Genomic DNA, 20,863 nt, shown 5'->3' on the forward strand with positions numbered 1-20,863 from the left:
ATGTTGGGAATACTTTATTGCCTATAAAAGGTTAAAAAAAATTCCTAAGTTCACATTTTCTGTGTAGGTTTAAGGGGTGTCACGTTTCAGAGGTAGCATTGTGTAAAATGTAAAACAGAGCTGGAAAAGAGTTCCTGACTTAGTTCAGTGACATGGGGAACTGTCCCAGAGCCAAAGCACTGACCTGAACTGTTTTCCTTCCAGGAACATCCTTGCACAGCTCCTTCAGCCAGGAGGATTTCTCTTTTGTGGGAAAAGAGCCCCACAAGCCCAAGGCTCTGCCCCGTTTCTGTTGCCTTCTGACCAAAGCAGCTGCTGTTTCTCAGAGCAATAAACACACTCTAAACTCCTGTTCTTCCATGGAAAACACCCATTTTATAGTGCTGCTTTGACTATTTTTTCCCCTCAAACTTTTCAGATTTCACATTTGGTCATTGTGAAAACATTCTTGACTAAAGGGACCAACCACCACAATGCAGCTGTGCTCTCTGCAGCCAGGTGCAATTTGCTCACTGACCACCCCAGCCAAGCTGGAGGATTTGGGGCAGAAAAGGCAGAATCTGGCCAGGTTCCAGCCCTGCAGCCCCTGCTCTGGGGGAGCTGGGCAGGGCTGGAGCTTGGACATCAAGCTTTGGGTGTGAATTGCCCCAGGAATTCTGTGCTGTTCCCTTGGTGCACATTCCTGTCCCCCCTCACAGTCAGTGTGAGCAGGACTGTGCTCAGTGCAGGGACAGACAGGGCAGATCCATCTGCAGCACAATTCCCACCCCCAATTCCCACTCCCACCCCCAATTCCCATTCCCAGCAGGATGCCCAGGGTGCTGCTGGTTTGTTCAGGACTCACCTGAGCCTGCAGCACCCCCAGCCTCTCCCCCTGGGAACAGGCTCTCTGAAGCTGCTGCCCAGCTCAGGTGAGGACAGAACCAGGACATTCTTCTCCTCACTCACAGCTGCAAAGCCCCAAACTCCTCATTTCACACTTTTTATTGCCTTAGTGAAAAGAAATACTTGGAGAGATTAAAGTGCAGAGCTGCCTCCAGGGCTGGGCACTCCAGAGACCTCATACAGTTCATCTGCTCAGGTGCCTTTAAACCTGCCCCAAATTCACCTCCTGGAGTATTTATTGTTTTATTGGAGTATTTCCTGCCACTGTCACTCCTGTCAGACCTGTGGATGTGACTGAGGCATCAGCTGCAGGGAGAGGAAAGCAGGCAGAGCTCCAGGAAATGGGAATTTAACCATGAGCAAACCTTCCAATATCCAAACCCCAGGGAGAGCCTGTGCTGCCTCTGGTGAAGTGTCTGGGCTGCCTTCCCACCTTCAGAAAAACATCACTGATGCTGCCATGGATGCTTTAGGGATGAACAATGCCAGGGAAGTCACTGTTCATGGACAGAGAGACTCTGCAGGATGGTCAAACATTGGTACCTGGCCACAGAAAGGTGATAACACCACCAACAGGAGGCCCTTGATCATTCACTTTACAGTCACTCACTGGGACAGACAGGGGGCTGATTTCTGGCACCCTGAAAAGCACAGGATGAGCTCCATCTCCTGTGGAAGGTTCTGGAATGCTGAACTGCACTTCCTGCAGGTGTTTGTCACCATCCTACACTCAGGGGAAACACCCTGAACCCAAACCCAGCCCAGAGCCACCCCCTTGCTCTGCACCAACATTTAACCACCAATAATGGTCACAGTTACTCAATCTCTGCTGGAAATACCCACTGCTACTGAAAAAACCCAGCCAAGGAGCTGTGGAGCATCTTCCTCCCCAGATTCTCTTATTCAGGGATAGAATTTATATTCTTTTTTTCTTTTTTTTTCCTGGCTACCCTGTAGTGCTGTCAAGTGTGCCAGGCTGTGTTTTGTCTCCCCAGGGATGGGGTGGGCCCTGAGTGCAGCTCCCCTCAGCTGCAATCCAAGAGGATCCCAGCTCCCTGGAGAACAGGGACTGACATCATTGCTTGTATCTAGCAAACAGTTCATTCCAAATTCATCCCTTCCATTTGTTTGGGTATGAAATAGCAGCAAGACAGCAAAGTAGGAATCATCAATGGAAGTTTTTCCTGCAGGAAGGCAGATGATTTAATTGACCATGAAATTGAGAAGTCCTGTTAAAGAGTATCCTGCTCTCTGTCATGGGAATTCAAGTGGAAGAAGCAGAAAAACAGGGGCCAAACAGTGGCAGCTCCCAGCACTATTTTATGTTAATTTCACAAAAAACAAGAGGTTTCATTGTCAGTGGCACAGATTTCCTGTCTAAAGAGAACAGCAATAGAAACCATTGTCAGCCTGGCACAGAAAACCCTTTATAAATGAGTTTTGCAGAGAATTCCAGCTCAGCCCTGTGTATCTGTGCAGGACAGCACTGGGAGCTCTGCTCACAAACCTCATTCCCACTCTGAGTTTTAATGCCCAGCTCAAAAACAGGCCTGGAACTCTGGATTTCCCTGTGGAAGGGTGGCTCTGCTGGGAACTGTACAGAACTGTACAGGGGGGCAGAACTGTGAGAGTTTGGTTTCTCAGAACACCTTTTAAAAGCATTCCTGCCCTTTCTGCAGCTGGTGTTGAACAGTATTGCTAAAAGCTCCCCGTGCCCAAGGAGAGGAGAGACTGAAAACCTGAAAGATCAGAGCTCACTACTGATACTAAACAGAAAGAGCTGTACAAGTGATTAGGGAGGAACTGATCAGGCTGAGAAAACCCTAAAACCTGAGTCTAACCCCAGAATTAAAGGAACAAAAGGTGTTATTTCCCCAACACTTTGGATTTTCTGAGCTACATCTTGGACCTCCCACTGAAATTAAGGGAGTTACTCACTGCATGAACAAGGATTCCTCAGAGACAATTATTATTTGGCATAAAATGGGAAGATCAGGTTTTTTACCAGACTGAAGTATCTGTGTGAAAAATGCTTGCTGAGGGATATCCAGGTTGGAATTGGAGCATCAATGCCATGGGCAGGCACCTGCAGCATCCCACAGACCCACCCTGGAGGAGAAGAGCTCCAGGACTGGTCCCCACCCTGTCAGCTCAAGCACAGCATCCCTGCCTTGGCCAGGCATTCCCTGGACCCCAACACTCCCCCTGAATCCACCTGGACACCCCTGCACAGCCATCCCACCACAGCACTGAGGGCATTCAGTGCCAACAGCTCTGAGAAAAAGAAAATTCAGTTCAGCCCCTGCCTGCAATCCAGATCACAGTTCAGAAATGGCATTTGCCAAAAAATGCACCAGGCAGAGCTTCAAAGCAGATGTGCAGAGCTCACTTCCAACACTGGGAAACCTTGCAGGGTGCAATGACAGCTGGGGAATTCTCACTGGCTTGGTAAACTGGAGCAAAGTTTGTGGAGAAATATATACCCAAGGATTAAAATAATAAGCAGTACTTTAGCATTTAGGCTTTGACAAATAAAAACTGTGACTACAATCATTAAACTCTAAAGAGTGTAAACATCCAATCCCATTGCTACTGTATTAGGAAGTTGTATCCTGCAGCTATCAGGGTTCCCATTTCCACCTCATTTCTTCCAACACTTATCACTGCTTCTTTGCATTAATAATTTATTCATGATAATTCAATTTTTTCAGTTAGCCTTTCAAAGTTTTTTCAGCTATTTTGGTCAGAAAAATGGAAGATTTAACAATCTCAAATCAGAAAACAAAAACCACTTCAGTTTAATTTCAGGTTTTCAAGCACAACTCAGAGAAAGCCCGTTATTCTATTTGGATCCCCAATTTTTAGTCCACCTACCTGAGTAAAAATGGGGAAAAATATAATAAACAGGCCTGGGGAGCACGTGGAGCTGGAGAATTCACTGGGTGTGTTTCCCACACTTGCATCCCTGCTCAAAAAAAGACTTTGCTACAGAGCCAGAGCTGTTCTGGAGATCAAAGTTAATCCTACCCGAGGCCAAGCTGCTCCCAGTGCACCCTTCCCTCACCTCTTCCATTTCCCAAAGCCAGCACTGCCAACTCCTGGGCACTGCAAGGCTGTGAGGAGCCAGGCTGAGAACACTGCAGAGCAAAGCCTGTCTGTGTGTCTGTCTCTGCTCTGCACCTCCCTGGGGTGTGTGCTGGGTCTCCAGGCCAGAGCATCACAAACTGTCTGAGGCGTTCTTCTCCGACAGCGACGAGAGGCTGAATGAGGTATCGTCGGGCTCCGGGGAGGTGTGGTTGAAATCCATCTCTTCCAGCTCAGGAGGTAAGTCTGAAAGCAGAGCCTACAAGGGAAAAACATTTCTAATATCTGCTATAGACACTATCAGGTGTGGGTTTTGTGTCAGCAGTGATTTAAACAAAGTGTGAGAAAATTGTTTGAGTTTTTTGACCATAATTTGAACCTGTGAGAAAACTGTTTGAGTTTTTCGATCATAATTTGAGCCTCTGGAATAAACCCAAGAGAGGGACACAACACAAAAGGACAAACATCTTGTGATATTAAAGACACATGTTAAACCTGCTCCAGGATTTACCTGCTGCTGTTCCTTGTCATCTGCTTTAATTGCAAGTATCAAACTGCGGGTGAATGTCTGCAGCTCAAAGTATTTCTGTTTGTGGCTCTCCAGCTGACTCTCGATGAACCTGACTTCTTCATTCTGTGGGGAAACCAGAGAGGCTGGGAATGATCTCAGAACCCAGGAATCCTTTGGGCTGGAAAAGCCCCCTGAGGCTGAGCCCAGCCATCCCCCAGCACTGCCAAGGCCACCACTGTCCCCTTACCTGGGGACAATGCTTTGTCCCCAGGTGCCACATCCTCGTGTCTGTGAAATCCCTCCAGGGATGGGGACAGGACAAAGCATTGGAATAACCACACCTGAACAGCCCTGGGTTAAAACTCAACTATTTGTAGTGACAATGACAGCCAAAGCCCAGATGTCTAGAAGTGATCAGGGGGCTGAGAGAAGAGACAGCAAATAAATTCCATTATTGCAGCAGAAGGCTTGACACAAAAATCAGGGAAAATGACTTGAAAATTCCTCAAAGCTACCATGAATTAAAAGATAACATCCTCCAGCAGCTGGGTTTGATGTGGATCAAGTGTCAGCTCACCAAGCTCCTCAGGATCCCTCGGGTTACAGAATAAACAGGAATATCTCAGAGTGACAGAACAGTTTGGAAGGGACCTTACAGATCATTCAGTTCCAACCTCCAGAGTTGTTTATTGGGCTGGAACTGAATGTAGTATATTACAAAGTAAGGAAATATCAATAATTTGTGTGCTTTGGCTAAGAAAGCATTTTCCCAATCTATACTTGCAAATCTCTTTAATTAAAAATTCAGATTTAATAAGTATTTCCATTTATTTTAAGTATCTCCTCTCTTCCAAAATTACTGGATCAAAATGCTAAACCTGTTGATTAGTGCAGAGCTAAAATTCATTTTCTCTGGTTACTCACTTTTGCAAAGATCATGAAAATCAAACTGTTTATTTAGGTTACAAGATCAAAGGCATTGCTCATTTTTTGCAGAAGGGCTCTGCTTAATAGCACCAACTCATGAGAGAATAATGAAAATAAATATGGTATTCATGCTCACACTGGTTGGAAGTCAGCTTTAGTTGACATGAAAAGCTGTGACTACATGATGCTCTGAAGGTTTGCAACAAACCTTTAAAAATGGTTGTATTTTTGTTGGTTTATTTCCCAGAAAATTCTCATTTTTTTCAGTGAAAGCACTGCTCACCACACTGTTCCAGGTGATAACAGCTCTGAGAATGAGAGAAGAATATTTGGGCTGCAATTCTGAAGCTTCCATAAAAAATCAGCTGAGTTCTTCCCTATGGATAATTTGCAGTTGCCTGTTTAGCTCTGGATTTTGCCCAGCCCAGGAAGGAATTCAGATTTAGGCAGAAAACTCAGGGAGTAATCAGGGCTGTCAAACAAAGCCTGGCTCTGCAGGGCACTGTCACAACAAGGCTCTCACTGTGCTGACAGGTGACATTAAGAAAAGGTCATTCCCTCTCCTCATTCATTCTGCAGGAAAACGCTGCTGGAAGGAGGAATTTCTGTTCTGAAGAGATGATCTGTTCATTATTTTGGTAATTGATTATTATCAGGAGAACAGATCTGGTTTCTTATGGGTAAAAAATCAGCAGTGGAGGTAAAAGCTCAAGGCAAGGTGGAATTGTGGTTACTCCTGGGAGAACAGCACAGACACAGCCTCAGCCTTGGGCTGGAGCTGCCAGGATCCAGCTGCTTCTCCTCCCTCCCACAGGCACCATTCCCAGCATGTCCTGGGGAATCCTTTTCCTCAGATCCCCCCAATCCAGCACAGGATTCCTTCCAGCTCCAAGCTGGCAGCACCACACTGCAGAAAAAGTGTGGCAGAATTTCAAGGACAATTCTGCTGGGGTGGCTCCATAAATGCCTTTGCTGGGACACAGGGGTGGAGCTGCAGCTCTGTAGAAATGGGGTTTTCCTGCCCCCATTGGGGTTGAAACATGGATAAAGTGGCTGGAGGGGGGATGAGGGCATGATGTGCACACTGGGAAAGCAGCAGAGCAGCTCAGGATCCCACAGGCTTTTGCTGAATTCCTGACAGCTCCAGCCCCTGAACTCCCTGGGGATTGTCCCACTGTCCCTGACATGGCCCAGCCACTCACCTTGTAATCCAAAAGAGAACTCATCTGATCCACTTCAGAGTTGCTGATCAGATCACTCTCCTCATCATCTAAAATTTCTATTTTCTGAAACAGAAACAAACAGTTCATTCCAACACACAGAGGAGACAAACAAACGGGGAGCCACATCCCAAAGGGGCAGGAGGGAGGAAGGATGAAGGATAAAATTGTGATGGATAAATGATGAAGAAGGAAGGGGGAAGGAGGAAGGATGAAGGATAAAATTGTGATGGATAAATGATGAAGAAGGAAGGGGGAAGGATGAAGGATAAATGATGGAGGAAGGAAGGAGAGCTCAGTGCTGGCTCCTGAGCAGCTCTGAGCCTTGCAGCCCCATTAGATGGCAATCATGCACCTCAGCCAGGAGAGCCAGCAGGAATCCAGCGGGAGCTGCTGCCATGGAGACTCAGCTGTTTACAGAGGAGGAGCTCCCTGGCCCAGCTTTTGGAATTTGAGTTGCACATTTATCCCCTCACAGCCCCTGCTCTGCTCTGCTGCTGCACAGGAGGGTCTGGAAATAAACCTCTGGATAAACCAGCAAGTCCTGAGCTACTCCTGCCTAAAGAAATCAAGGATTCTCCTCTGACCCTGCCTGGCCACATCCCCTCAGCTGTAGGGGTGCTGGTCCAAAGGACACTTCCAAATGCATAAATATGGACATTTTTACCTAATTCACAAAAATTTGGGGAGCTTTTTATACTGGGTTTCTAAAGATATCTAAAGCACAGTGTTAAGGCCAAGCTTAACACTAAGACTCAGGAATACATCCCAAGTTTTTTTACTGTTTTCAATTGTTTTGACAGTTGTGAACATTTATGAACCTGTCCATAATAAGTTACAGCAATTTTCCTAGTTTTTAGGATGGAAGGGCCCCCACTGACCCAATCCATGTGCATGTGTCATTCCTGAGGTGTTAATTCAGGTTTTTCCTGCAGCATGTGGCCCCTCCTGCCTGCACACCCTGAAATCACTGAGGAGAAATCCTTGAAATCCTCCCAGGGGCATTCCCAGCTCTCCCTGGCAGGACCCACCAGCTCCCAAGGCTGAGCTGAGGGCAGGGAGGACAAAGCCCATTTTGTGTGCTCAGTGTCTGCCAGCCCAGAGCTTTGATGTCCCCGAGTTCTGCTGCTCCATCAGACCCTCAGGAACACTGGCACTCCAATATTTTTGGTTTCAGACTCAGCTTGAGGAAAAGAGTCCCTAAATAACTGCCAAACATTCACATTCCCCTTCTCAGACACACTTTTTAAAATAGGAGGGGAAGGAACAGATTAGAATTTCAAATAGGAAAACCTCTTATGCAAATACAATGTATTTTAGTCCAATTTTAAGTGCATTTTTAAGAAATTTTGTTACAGTGTTTCAGAACAAAGTATGCAGAAACTCTTCCTTGGTTTTGTTCCATTGTTGTATCAAATGACAAAATTCAGGCAGGTTGGGGAGCTGAGTCTGTTGGGCACCATCTCTTCAAACCATTTCTACTGAAGGTTTCAGGGTTTTTCCTGCTATGTTTTAGAATTTTTAGTACATTTTTAAAGCTCAAATAGGAAGGACTTTTAACACACACAGCTGAAGTTGTCACCTAGTGAAAAGCACAAGTGCTGGACAACAACCTCAACATTAATTAAGGAGTTACTAATTGGTGGAAAAGGAAAGGTAAACATACCACATTATCAGTGGAAACTGGATTCTGGTCATCATCTTTGTGGCCAATTTCTTCATTTTGAAGAGCTTCATTTGTCTCTTCTGCAGAAATAAATTGGTTTTGTCAGGTTTCATTCCAATTTTATGCTGAAGGACCATTAATGGTGTTTACCACTAAATGTCACAGCTGCTAAATCCAACAGCAAAGTCATGGTATCAATGTCTAATCATAAAGAGAATATCTGCCTTATTAAAAAGACATCTTGTGACAAGCATTTCAGGCCAACATCAAACCACCTTCCCCCTGAAACAACAACAAAACTCTCAGTTATTCTCTGCACCAAAACCTTCCCATTTTTAGGTTCAGGTTGGAATATTCAAAGGTGATGCAGATTTTCACATCAGAGACGTGCAGAAGTTGGGTTTGTTTAAATGAAAATGAATTCCTACATGAAAAATCCTGCATTCCCTGAAATTCTGGGGTACATATTTAAATCCCACTTCCCCCTTGCAGACACTGATGGGTTTTGAACCAAAACCTGATCAGATTATGGCAAATGCTTACCCCCAGTAAACCTAAAGGCTTTTTTATGTATAAACACTTGAAAACAGAGCAGATTTTATCCTGGTGTTTCAACCACAAAGCATGAGATGATTCCACTGACCTTAAAGGCCAAGGAGAACACAAACCCCAAAGAAAGTTAAGTCTATTTACCCCTAAAATTGAAGTTTATTTCACATATTTACTTGGCTTCTGCATATTAAAACATAAATCTATGATACATATTAAATATAAAAAGAGGGAAGGGGCAGCAAGGTTCTGGTGACTCCAGGGTCTGTCACCTCCACACAAACACAGGGTTAACAGGATTTCCCTGGGATTACCAAAAACAGGGAAATGTTTAGGCCAGACCACAGAGAGCCAGTTCATGGCTTTAAACAACTTTGAAGTTAAAAATCTCTGCACTGAGCAAATGTGCTTGGGAATTGTTTCAAATGAGCTCAGTGTGCCAGCAGTCACAGCTCCACACGGGAGCAGAGGGAGCAAGGCAGGGAGGAGGTGACAGGGTGAGGTCACAGCTCAGGGACATTGCAGGGCACAGGAACTCTGTCACCCTGCCATCACCCCTGCATTCCACAGCTGAAGGAAGCAGCTCCCTACAGCATTCCCAACCCCTTCAATATTCATCCTGAGCTCACAGAACCAGCACAGCCCTAATGGCCTCCACCTACACACCGTGGATTCAATTAACACACAATTAAAAAAGGTGAGGCAATATGAGAGCTTTAATGATCCATTTTGCATCACAGCACAGCTTATTTTTTTATATTTATGCACTACATTTTAAAAGCAGAAGCCATCAACTTTAATCATTCTAATTAGGTGACCAAAAATTGCTTTTGTCTGTCTTTCAGAGCGGTTTTTTGCTGTTGTGGTTTTGTTTTTTTAATAAATTAGGACCAAAAGTTACAGTTCTCAAACACTGGAACAATTCCCTATCTGGGACTGAACATAACCCATGGCTATTGGGGGAAATTTTCCCAGGAAGTTCAAACCCAGCTGAGCTGCAGCAGTGGAGCCTCCTCTGAACTGGAGAAATGAACAGAAATAATTGCAGTGGGAGAATAAAGGATTGAAGGTGGGATTCCTGGATGCTGGGGAAATCCTGTTGTTTCCTTGCACTTCCTTAGGCTTTGGCACAATAATGCTCCCAAATGTTCAGCCTCACCTTGCCTGTGAAAGCCTGGCTCAGCCAACACAGTTATTCCTCACTTGATCTGCAGACACTTCAGACTCTTCCTTGTCACCATTTCCTCTCAAGCAGATCTGACTTAAATCAGCTCCTTCCACACCTCAGGCAAATCAAGGACTCTGAGATTCCTCATCTCGCTTGGCTTTCAATCACTTGACCCACTTCTTTACCATCTTATTCCCTCTACACTCGAGTGTGACAAAGCTCCCAAACTCATTCCCAGCGGCCCCTGTTCCCCTGGCTCTTCCCTTCATGTTCTGAGGAATGACAGGGCCAGGCTGGCACACTGAGAGCACAGCAGCAGCCCAAGGTCAGACTCTCAGCTTGCAGAGCAAAGGCTCCATTGATCTCTAAGCACAAGCACTGGCAGCAGTCAGTGAGTGGGGATGTGCTGGGCTCAGGGACAGGAGGACAGGGAGACATCGATCCCACGGGCTCCTGGGGGGAAAGGGAATTCAGCTGGAGGCATTTCCCACTCCAGACCCTGCAGTTTACTGAGGACACCCCTGTGTGTGCAGCTCCAGGGCTCCTGGCTGTGCCCTGCTCCTGCTTTGATCTGCTGGTTGTGTTTGTCTGTCAGACAGAGCAGCAGGGGCTGGGGCAGCTCTGTGTTCAGCTGAGCTGAGGGGCTCCCTGCCAGCACAAATGGCAATGCACAGTCCCAGCAGCAGCTCCAGCTCCACCAGTGTCTGGGGTGGCTCAGGATCACAGGGATGAATTGTGAAATCATGGGTTGGGATGGGAGGGACCTTAAAGCCCATCCAGTGCCACCCCTGCCATGGCAGGGACACCTTCCCTGTCCCAGGGTGCTCCAAGCCCCGTCCAACCCGGCCCTGGGCACCTCCAGGGATGGGTGTCAAATGGAATGGAATGCCATCCCAGCTGGCTGGGGAGAACTGAGCAGTAGGCAGAGAGCATTTTCTAAATCTGGCTCTCACTTGCACCAGCAGAACGTGAACTCTTGACTTTGTTTCAGGTGAATCTGGCAGAAATGGGGCTCTTATGATCAAAGGTTTCTCCAATCTTTGTACAACAAACCCAACAAAACTCAGAGACACAGAGGCAGAAGAAAGAGACCAAACAGTACCTTCAGCCCAGGCAGGGTGGAGCACTTGTGACTCTGTCAGACGTTTTTGAATGTGTACAACAGAATCCAAAGCATGCACACTGCACAAAATTGAAAATATAGGCACAGTAGTAACTGCATTCCAAATACCTTGTGAGCTTCCTTCAGATAAGCAGATTGACACTTCATCATTCCTATCATTATCATCCCCCACTTCAGTAGCAGTTTCCTCTCCTGGATTAAGTGCTGATTTAGAAACAAATTCAGATTGATCAGAGAAATCAGCAGGACCTCCTCTAGGGGGTGGGACCTCAATCCCCATTAAACGATATTTCCGTCTTCGATTCCCAATCCAAGTCTTGTAAGAGAAATAAACATGAATGATATCAGAAACTATGACAAAAGCAACAGGCCCCCAACCAAGTGACATCAGACATCTGGCCTACAGGAGCCAGGGTGCAGCCAGCAGCTCAGGGAGCTCAGTATTCCCCAGTGTTTCCCCCTCCTGAGGCCGCTCCCCAAATCCTGTGCCAGGTTCAGCCTTCCAAGGGAAACAGGAAGGTGCACAGCAGAAGGAAAAGAAGCAATAGGTACAAGTGGCAGCAGGAGAAGTTCTGATTGGAGTTGAGAATATAAAAGAAAAAATAATGTTTTACAGTGATTCAGAGGGACAGTTTGTCCATAGAAGCCTTGGTAGCTCCAGCCTTGAGGTACTCAGCGTTTCAATGGACACCTCCTGAGAAACCTGGCTTGATTCTAAAGTAAATCCTGCTCCAGATAAAGAGCAGGACTGAGTGACTTTGTAAGGTCTCTGCCCCCCTAAATTATTCAACAAATTTAACATAAGATCTCTGGTCCAGGTTCTCCTACTCTGCAGCTGCCACAGGGGGACTGAAGCATCCGATGACCCAGACACCTCCCCTGTTCTAGGATTTCCCACAGCACAGAGGGAGCTGGCCAAGGTGACAGATCCACAGCACTCCCCTTGGAGGACAGAAAGGAACCTGGAAGGACAAAGCTCAGAGCAGCTCATCCTTCATCCCCTTTGGCTGTACAACAGAGCTTTGGGAAAAGCTGTTTGCAGTGAGTGCAGAGGAGCACACTGGGAACAGTCTGGGAGATAAAACCAGCCCAGGGAACCTGGAAATCCTGCCATGGTGGATGGAGATGGATGCTTTAAGTTCATCTCACATCAATAAAATTGAATTTCAAAGGAGAAAATAAAAAGAAGAAAAGACCCACATTCTAAATTCTCCAAGTGGATTTGTACACCTGGTCATTAATTTGCCTTCTCTGATGAAGAAACATTTACTTAAAAAATTATTAAAGATTCAGAGCTTAACATGATGTAACAAGAATAGTCTGCAACTCTTCACCTCCTGCTGCTCTCCTGCCCCTTGTGTCACCCAGGCTTTCAACTTCTCATCTCAACTCTGCCCAACAGCCCCTGTACCCCAGACCCTCCATTCCACCAAAGCAGCCTCCACTGGCAACCAAAACTTCCCAGAGCCAGGAATTCACTTCTTCACCAACTGCCCCTCCCACTCTCTGGGGCTGGCTCTCATCCCCTTCCCACCACCCACAGCCCCAGAAACAGCAGCAGCTCCTGGCTTTGGAAACACGACCAGGCCATGGCAAAATGCACATCCTTTCCATGAGGCCTCTGTTCCAAATGAGTAACCCAAGACATTCAAATATTTTAGGATTTTCTTTAAAGACACACTAAGCATCACCCTGGCCTTATTTCAAAAACACCTGCCCTGTTCCTCTTCCTAGAGTTCTGAGAAAGTTGAATAAAAAACTTTTTGCTTATAATACCTTGATTACCAAAGAGAAAAAGTAAAGGAATATTAACAGCAGTCCCAAGTACTAAACACAGTTTCATGCTGTGCCAGCCTTGGAAAAAAAACCAAGCCTTTTAAAGCTGCATCTCTAACAAGCTGAAAGATAACATGCTGAACACTATTTTTAGCAAATCTTTTTTGTTGGCTGGTATTTGCTTTCCCAGCTTGCTGATTTTCCTATTTGAAGAATGCACAACAGGTATGCAGAGAACTACCTAGATCATTTTTTTCTATTACCTACAGTTTTGGGAAAAAAAATTAAAGAAAACCCCCCACACAAGCAGCCCTTTGAGATCAGAGTCTCTTTTTCCAAGCAGTGTATTGCCATTCTTTAAATTTTTCCATCATCTTGTGATTTTACCAAACAGCGCTAACAAAAATTTAAAATTCAATCTATCTCTTCTTTAGTAAAGAAGGCACTTGGGAAAGGCAGATCTTTTCACAGGCTTTTCAAAGCAGAAAATCTTTCATTCAACATACTGAGAATGTCAGAGAAGATGAACATGTTTTGATAGTGTCTCAAATTAAATGGGGGAGAGAAGGTTCCACATCCTGTGTGCTGTGCTGAACAGAGAACATTCTGGAACAGCAAAACAGTGAGGGCAAGAGCAGACTGGGATTGCCATGTGGGAAATCAGCTTGAGAGCTCTATCCTTATAATATATTCTTATCCTTTATCTAAAATACATCCTTAAACCCTTCCAGCAAGGTCTGTGAGTGGATGGCATCATTTGTGGTCTGTTGTGGTGCAGGTGATGGCAGAACCTTCTGGGGGGTCCTGGTCCCTGCCCTGGGCACAGAAACATTCCAGCAGGAGGAAAGGTTTGCACAGAACCCCACAGTGACAGCCCTGTGTGCCAGGGGGGATCAAACCAAGGGTGTCACTGTGCTGTGCAGGAGGGGCTGCAGGGGGAACAGCTTCCCCTTCAGAGAGCAAAGGGAAACAAGGAGCAGCTTTGCTCTCTGCAGAGAAAAGAGTGATTCTCTTCAGCCTCCAAAAGTGCAATTGGGCTTTTTAGAATCCCTGTGTGGCCACAAAAACAAAAACCAGATGGGTGTTCAGCCCTGGAAGCAGCTTTGGGACCATGTGGATGCACCAAGGCAGAGGTCTCAGGCTCAGCCCTGCTCCTGCAGCACTGCCAGGGATTCAGGAAACAGGTGCACAAAGAGGATGAAGCCTGGAAGGAATAATCCCAATTGTCACACCTGTCACAAGGGAAAGGAGGGCTCCTGTCCCTGTCTGACTGCAAACACTGGGGCCATTTCCTGAGGCTGGGATGGGCAGAGACCCCAGGGGTGCTGCTGGGTGTGTGCTCATCCAGGACACAGTGACACAGTGACACCACAGCCCAGCCTCTGGAGGAGATGATGTGCACATTCTGGGAGCCAGGTCATCTCCAGCACACCTGGGCCTCCCTCAGCCTCCTACAGCAACCATCAAACAGAGCTGACCCAGAATTCCTCCATCACACCTCAACCTGCCCTCAAGACAGTCTGGTAACATATTTTTTTTTCTATTTTGGAGCATTTTCTTTCATACATTTTTCCCTATAAGCATGAATGAGAAGTATTTTCCCTGTATCTTTAGAAAAGCCCTTTTTTGGTATCTTATTAGCAATGTAAATAGTACCTTTCAGTCTTCTAGGATCTCCCTCAAAAATGTAACACTTTTACTTAAAAATCTTCCTCAAGAGAATGTCAAACAGCTCCTAGTGCTGCTTCTGCTGCTGATCAATAAGACCCTGACCTGAGGGCTTTTACTAAATATAGACTGCAGAAAGAGCAGGAGAGAACTTCCCAACATGGTCATTCATTATGTAATACGTGAAATCTATTTCAAGCTTCCTCATGAAATTTTTAAAGCCTTTCATCTGTCCTATTTTTGCTCCTGCGACAAGATAAGGGAAGACTCTGGATTTCTTACCCGAACTATTTCACAGTCAACATTTAATTCTGCAGCCACAGCTTCAATTTTCTCTCTGCAGACTGAGCCCAGGCTGGTCATGCCATTGTCCCAGTATTTCTTTAGGGTAGCTAAGTCTCGGTCACTAAATTGTGTGCGGTCCTGTAACTGCAAGATAAAAAAAATACTGTTAGATTGAAAAGGAATCTGCTTATCCTGAGCACTCATGTCCACAGGTCTCCCACACAGCAACACACACGTTCCACTGTCTCCATGGCTCTTCTTCTCTTTTAAGTCTCCCTTAAGAATTTGGGGTTTTTTTGATTTCTTTTTTTTATCCAGGGCACTTCAGAGTTCCCTGGGATTTGCTGTAAAGGCAGTGGCAGCATTAACACAAAGTTTGAAGCACTTCAGCTTTGTTTCAACTCCACCTGATTTCTTTGGTAATTTGTTTTATCTCATTCTATAAGGCCTTACTGAAAATAACTTTTTTTCCCCCTTGTGCTGTTTACTCTCTCCACCCAATTTATGCAAATTACTCCTTAAAGGCTTTTCAAGTTTCTCACCCTCCCCCCTAAAAGTTCTTTTATCTTACTGCAAACTACAACACATGCATAATTCAAAGGATTCTGACTTCCTAAAGGGAATACTTTAATGTTTATGTGGTGAGCTTGAGTTTAAATTGGTTCCACTGTTTATCTGTGAGTTCCCAAACTCTTTGTCTGCGTTTATCAAAACATGTGATAATGGATCAGTGATAAAAGGAGTAACACTGAAAAAGAATTCCTAAACATCTCACCACTGTTTGAACTGGTGTGAGCACAGAAAGTATTTCTCTGGTAGAGCTTCCAAGCTTTAACAAAAGCTTTTCATGCAGAATTTTATCTAAAATCTACAGTTTCATTACACCAAACCATGCTTTTCACTTTTCCTGCTATTCAGAGGACAGAAAATCAACCACAAAGTCTGCACTGGTAACTTGAGCCCATGTGCCACATGTGTCATTATTTCAGTAGCTGAATTGTGTTCATGATTTCAATAGCTGAATTCTGGGTTTGCTCATTTAAAAACCGTTAAAAGTTAGAAAGAAATAGTTTTAAGTGGAATAAAAAGTAATTTTACAGAACTGGGATCATTTGACAATCTTGTACGGTTCCCAGTTCTAGCTTTTGTTAATCTTCAGAATATTGTAATTGTTGCAATTTTCCTCTCTTAAAAATTACTATTTCTCAAAATGTTAGAAACACTTGAGTCTCCTCAATGTATGAACCCAAAATAGAGGCATCAAACTTTTGTCTTCCTGAACTAATCCCAGTAAAAAAAAAAGCACCAGATAAATTCAAACGTGGTTTGGTTGCACTTGCTGACCTTGGAGGCCTTTCCATCTTTGATGAATCCCGAATTAATTGAGTGCCCACCAGGCACTCAGAGCTATTCCTGGCTGTAGTTCCACCATCTCATCACTATTCAATGGTTTTCACCTCATAACTGCTGTATAATGATGTTAATGTAATTTATATTTCTGCTTTGGAGTCTCTGTCTCATTTTAGCCATTCTGTTCTCCCAAGGCCAGCACGGAGGAGCCCCAGTGCTCTGCCAAGTGAGAGCAGCTCTGTGGGACCATCATTTACACACCCTGCCCTCAATAGCTGCACCAGCATCACGGGATCAGCGTCACTCCCAAGCTCAGCAGATGGAAATGACACTTGAGCATGGCCAAATCTCAGCCCCAGATTAGCTGCTTCTGTAACACGCTGTGCCATGAGCCTTATCAGCACTTTCTTAGGGAAATCACAAACTACCTTCAATTACAGGATCATCCCCTTGACATGGATCATACCCAAGTTTGACTCCTGCATTATAAACTGCTTAAAAATTACATAATGGCTTTTGTCAGAAAATAAAGGATAGAATTTCTACATTGTGCATGTAACTAAGCTTCCATCAATTTGGTTAATAACCTTCCCGTGCTTAATATCATCAGAGGAAATGAGGGACCAAGAGCAAAACCTCAGAGCCCTACAAATATCTTAATATCCATCATAATTGGAGAAAATATCAAAAGATAATATTGGAAAGCTTCCTATCTATGACAATACTTATAGGTGAAGGCAAGCCAGTAATTCAGTTCTTGTTTTTTACGTCATTAAGCTCTGAATACAATTCTCATTTCCTCTCTTCAGATAGCCAGCTTGCTAATTCAAGGCTTGGCTTTGATAGTGCTGGCTGTTGGCTGAATCCTTTACATTTCCCACTTCTGCTGGCCGCAGTTTAGGAAGCAGCAGAGGCTTTGTCCAGCAGAACCCAGCCTGTGCATTCCCAAGGAAAAGCAAATTCAATCATCAGCTGTGCCGTGCAGGGTTAAACCCGGCTTATCCCCGACCTCCCAAGTGGAACAACACCATCCTTGGAGGAGATGACCCAGTTTATCAGAGACATTCCTGGCTCTCTGCCAGCCCCTCATCCCCCACAGAGCAGCAATTTCTGTGGTGCAAATCCGGTGTCTATAATTGGGGTGAATAATTGCACAGAGTGGAGTGTCCTCATCCTGCCTCTGCTCAGAGCCTGCGCTTCCACAGCGGCTCTCACGCAGCACTTGAAAATGTTTCAGGCCACGTGCACAAAGCTATCCACAAATTTCAGATTATTAATCAAAGACATGCTAAAAAATGGAAGAACTTGAGGTTTTATACATAACTTGCATTTATGCTGCAGCTGAGCACTGTGTGTGCTGTTCATTTCAATTGCAGTGAAATCATATTAAATCAACATTCAGTTCTGATACTTGCTGATGAATCGGGCTGAGGTAATGGTTATTTTTAGCAAACAAACCTCTCACAAACAAATTTGCCATGCCTTTGATACCTGTCACTGCTTCTCTGTTATATTTTGGGAGGAATAGGAAGATCAGAAGCACTCAAAGTATTCAAGGTATGAACAAATCCCAGATTCTCCTGTACAAGCACAGTCTCATTTTGCCTTATTCACCTTTCCCAGTGACACCAGCATGGAGCTCTCTGAACCCTGACACTAATTAATACCTGTTTTCTTCAGGGATTATCAATTCCCACCTCAAGATCTTATTTGTATGTATTGACAGTGACTTCTGAATCATTCCACTACATTTCTCCTTTCCCATCTGCACCATTTAATATCATTCTTACTTTTCAGTTTATCATTTCTTGATTTCCCACATACAAATTCTGAAGGCCTGCATTTTCCCCTAACACACCAAGATATTTAACCTCATTAAAGCTGTTCCAGATTATACATTCCCTCAGCCTGAGGTTTCAGCTTCAGGTTTCACCAGCGCCACAAAGCTGCCCCCTGTCAGTGACAGCTCAGGCTGGACACTGCTGCTCACACAGCTGCACAAAGCGGGCACTGAGGGGTCTGAGGGCAGCCTTGCACTCCTGCTCACACCTTCCACTCCTGCTCACACCTTCCACTCCTCCTGCTCACACCTTCCACTCCTGCTCACACCCTTCCACTCCTGCTCACACCTTCCACTCCTGCTCACACCTTCCACTCCTCCTGCTCACACCTTCCACTCCTGCTCACACCCTTCCACTCCTCCTGCTCACACCCTTCCACTCCTCCTGCTCACACCCTTCCACTCCTGCTGCTCACACCCTTCCACTCCTCCTGCTCACACCTTCCACTCCTGCTCACACCCTTCCACTCCTGCTCACACCCTTCCACTCCTGCTGCTCACACCCTTCCACTCCTCCTGCTCACACCTTCCACTCCTGCTCACACCTTCCACTCCTGCTCACACCCTTCCACTCCTGCTCACACCTTCCACTCCTGCTCACACCCCTCCACTCCTCCTGCTCACACCCTGCCAGGTTCCTGCAGCAGAGACTTTCTGCATCTCTCCCCCACTGGCTGGGTAAGCGTGAAGTTTGCTCTGATGGAAGCAGAGGTGATAAATATTTCATAGCATCCCATTGTAAGAAGAGCTGTAACTGCTTCAGCACACAGCCAAAATTACAGATATTCTGTTAATATCTGTTTCTAAATCAAACTCAACTAAAAAGATTTAAAAAAACCAAGCAGAGATATCGATGCAATGAACAGTCTAGCAAAGAAATGACACTCTGAGCCCTATCTATCAATGTATCCCTCACACTGGACCAGAAAGTTCTGCAGTTCAGGCAGGATGCACTCCTTGCCTGCAGGCTCCCAGCACAGTGCCACAAATCACCCTGAGGTGCCCTGACTGCAGGAGCTTTCATGAATCCCTGCCAGGGCTCTCTGAAGCTGCTCTGAGGTGTTTGCTCACAGCTCACATTGGTTCTCCTGAGCCCTGCATGCCCCAGGCCAAGGAGGAGCTTTCTCTAGGGTTGTTCTGATGTGTCCCCCCACAAAATCCAGCTGTGCTCCCATGCCCAGAACAGCTGGGGCAGCTGTCACACCTCAGCCCCTCCACCTGCCCAAAGTGTGCCTGCACTCCTGTGACAGTTTTACTCAAATAGCCAATGTGCAAACAGTGACACCAAAATCCAAATCTAGCACTCTCCACCCATTTCAGTATTTTCCTGGCCCCAGATACAACAGCCTGAGAGCCCAGACACCCCAAAGTGAAGCTCAGGGCAGACAGGCTCCCCCTCTCTCCCCCAAAATGGAGCTTCACCACTAAAGCCCAGCTTACCCAGAGCCAGCACCTGTGTAATAAATGTTCTCCTTTAAATCTCCCCCAAACACAGCCCATCCTGCTCAGACCCCAGCTGACACAGAACTGAAGAACAGTCAGTACACTCAAGACCTAAGAACAGAAGTGAAGATATTTTCTCCCTTTTAATTCTCCTTAACTGGTACCTTCACTGCTATTTTTGAATCCTTGTTATCCTTCCACCACCCTGTGATAAACCAAAAATCAATGCATTCATAAAGGCCACTGCACATGCACCAGGACACAGAACTCTGGCATTCCAAAGACACTCTCATGAGTTACTGACAGGGTGATATTTCTAGACTAATATTCATTAACAATCAGGATTACATCATCCTACAGCAGAGCTGAGCACACAAGAAAGAGTTTCTGCAGAACTGCACAGCTTTTATTTCTCTCCTGATACAGTTGAAGGACAGGGCAAGGGAAACAAAACATCAAGGCAGAAGATTAAAAATTCAGAGCATCTAAAAGACAATCTTCTCCATTTTAACCAAAATACAGATTAGCCTTTTTCCTGTTTGAATGGCAGTAATTGCCATAATGGCACTTCTACAACTCCATCCATTCTATTTCTGTTCCCTCACTCTTTATTCAGAAGAATTTCACAGTTGAAACCAAAGTTTCTAGGAAGTAGGAGCTTTTTCTCCTTTGCTTGTCTTCCCCCTGTGTGTACACAGCAGTTTCAGAGTGCCAAGTCCTCCACTTGCCCCCTGAAGGAGGCTGAATCTGCACTCAGGCTGGGAAAGTACATCCACACATCTGGACACAGATGTTGTCAAACAGATTGGATTAACCAAAGGGTTTTATGCATTTTATTGATTAAAAAGACAAATGAGTAAAGGTCTAAGGAAAAAGAATTCTCTAATTACCATCCTTAATGGTCTCTCACTGCAGGGAAGACATTGAGAGAATGGGGACAGAGAAGGAAATGGAGCTTGGGAAGGGTCTGGAGCCCCAGGAGGGGCTGAGGGAGCTGGGAAGGGAATGGAGCCCCAGGAGAGGCTGAGGGAGCTGGGAAGGGAATGGAGCCCCAGGAGGGGCTGAGGGAGCTGGGAAGGGGCTCAGCCTGGAGCAAAGGAGGCTCAGGGGGGCCCTTGTGGCTCTGCACAGCTCCTGACAGGAGGGGACAGCCAGGGGAGGCTCTGCTCAGGGAACAGGGACAGGAGAGGGAACGGCCTCAGGCTGGGCCAGGGGAGAGTGAGGAAATCAGGAAATATTGGAAACCAGGATATCAGGAAATATTTTATCACTGAAAAGGTTGTAAAGCATTGGAACAGGATGCCCAGTGCAGGGGTGGAATCACCATCCCTGGAAGTGTGGATGTGGCCCTTGGGGACACAGTTCAGT

The 20,863-nt window shown here is 45.7% G+C and overlaps 1 protein-coding gene across 2 annotated transcripts in view; it reads right to left on the reverse strand.

Moving 5' to 3' along the window:
- Positions 1-1,764: 1,764 nt before the first annotated feature.
- HDX (highly divergent homeobox) overlaps positions 1,765-20,863 on the reverse strand; it is a 35,909-nt gene continuing 16,810 nt past the window's right edge. For both annotated transcript variants that reach the window (XM_005488216.4, XM_014267915.3), the window contains 6 exons: positions 14,860-15,006; positions 11,242-11,449; positions 8,294-8,373; positions 6,610-6,693; positions 4,481-4,603; positions 1,765-4,228 (listed from right to left, as the gene is read on the reverse strand). In XM_005488216.4, the coding sequence (XP_005488273.1) occupies positions 4,103-4,228; positions 4,481-4,603; positions 6,610-6,693; positions 8,294-8,373; positions 11,242-11,449; positions 14,860-15,006 (768 nt within the window). In that variant the 3' untranslated portion in view covers positions 1,765-4,102. The remainder of the gene's footprint in view (positions 4,229-4,480; positions 4,604-6,609; positions 6,694-8,293; positions 8,374-11,241; positions 11,450-14,859; positions 15,007-20,863) is intronic.

The sequence above is a fragment of the Zonotrichia albicollis genome, chromosome 14, assembly GCF_047830755.1.
Source record: "Zonotrichia albicollis isolate bZonAlb1 chromosome 14, bZonAlb1.hap1, whole genome shotgun sequence".
In the NCBI taxonomy this organism is placed as follows: domain Eukaryota; kingdom Metazoa; phylum Chordata; class Aves; order Passeriformes; family Passerellidae; genus Zonotrichia; species Zonotrichia albicollis.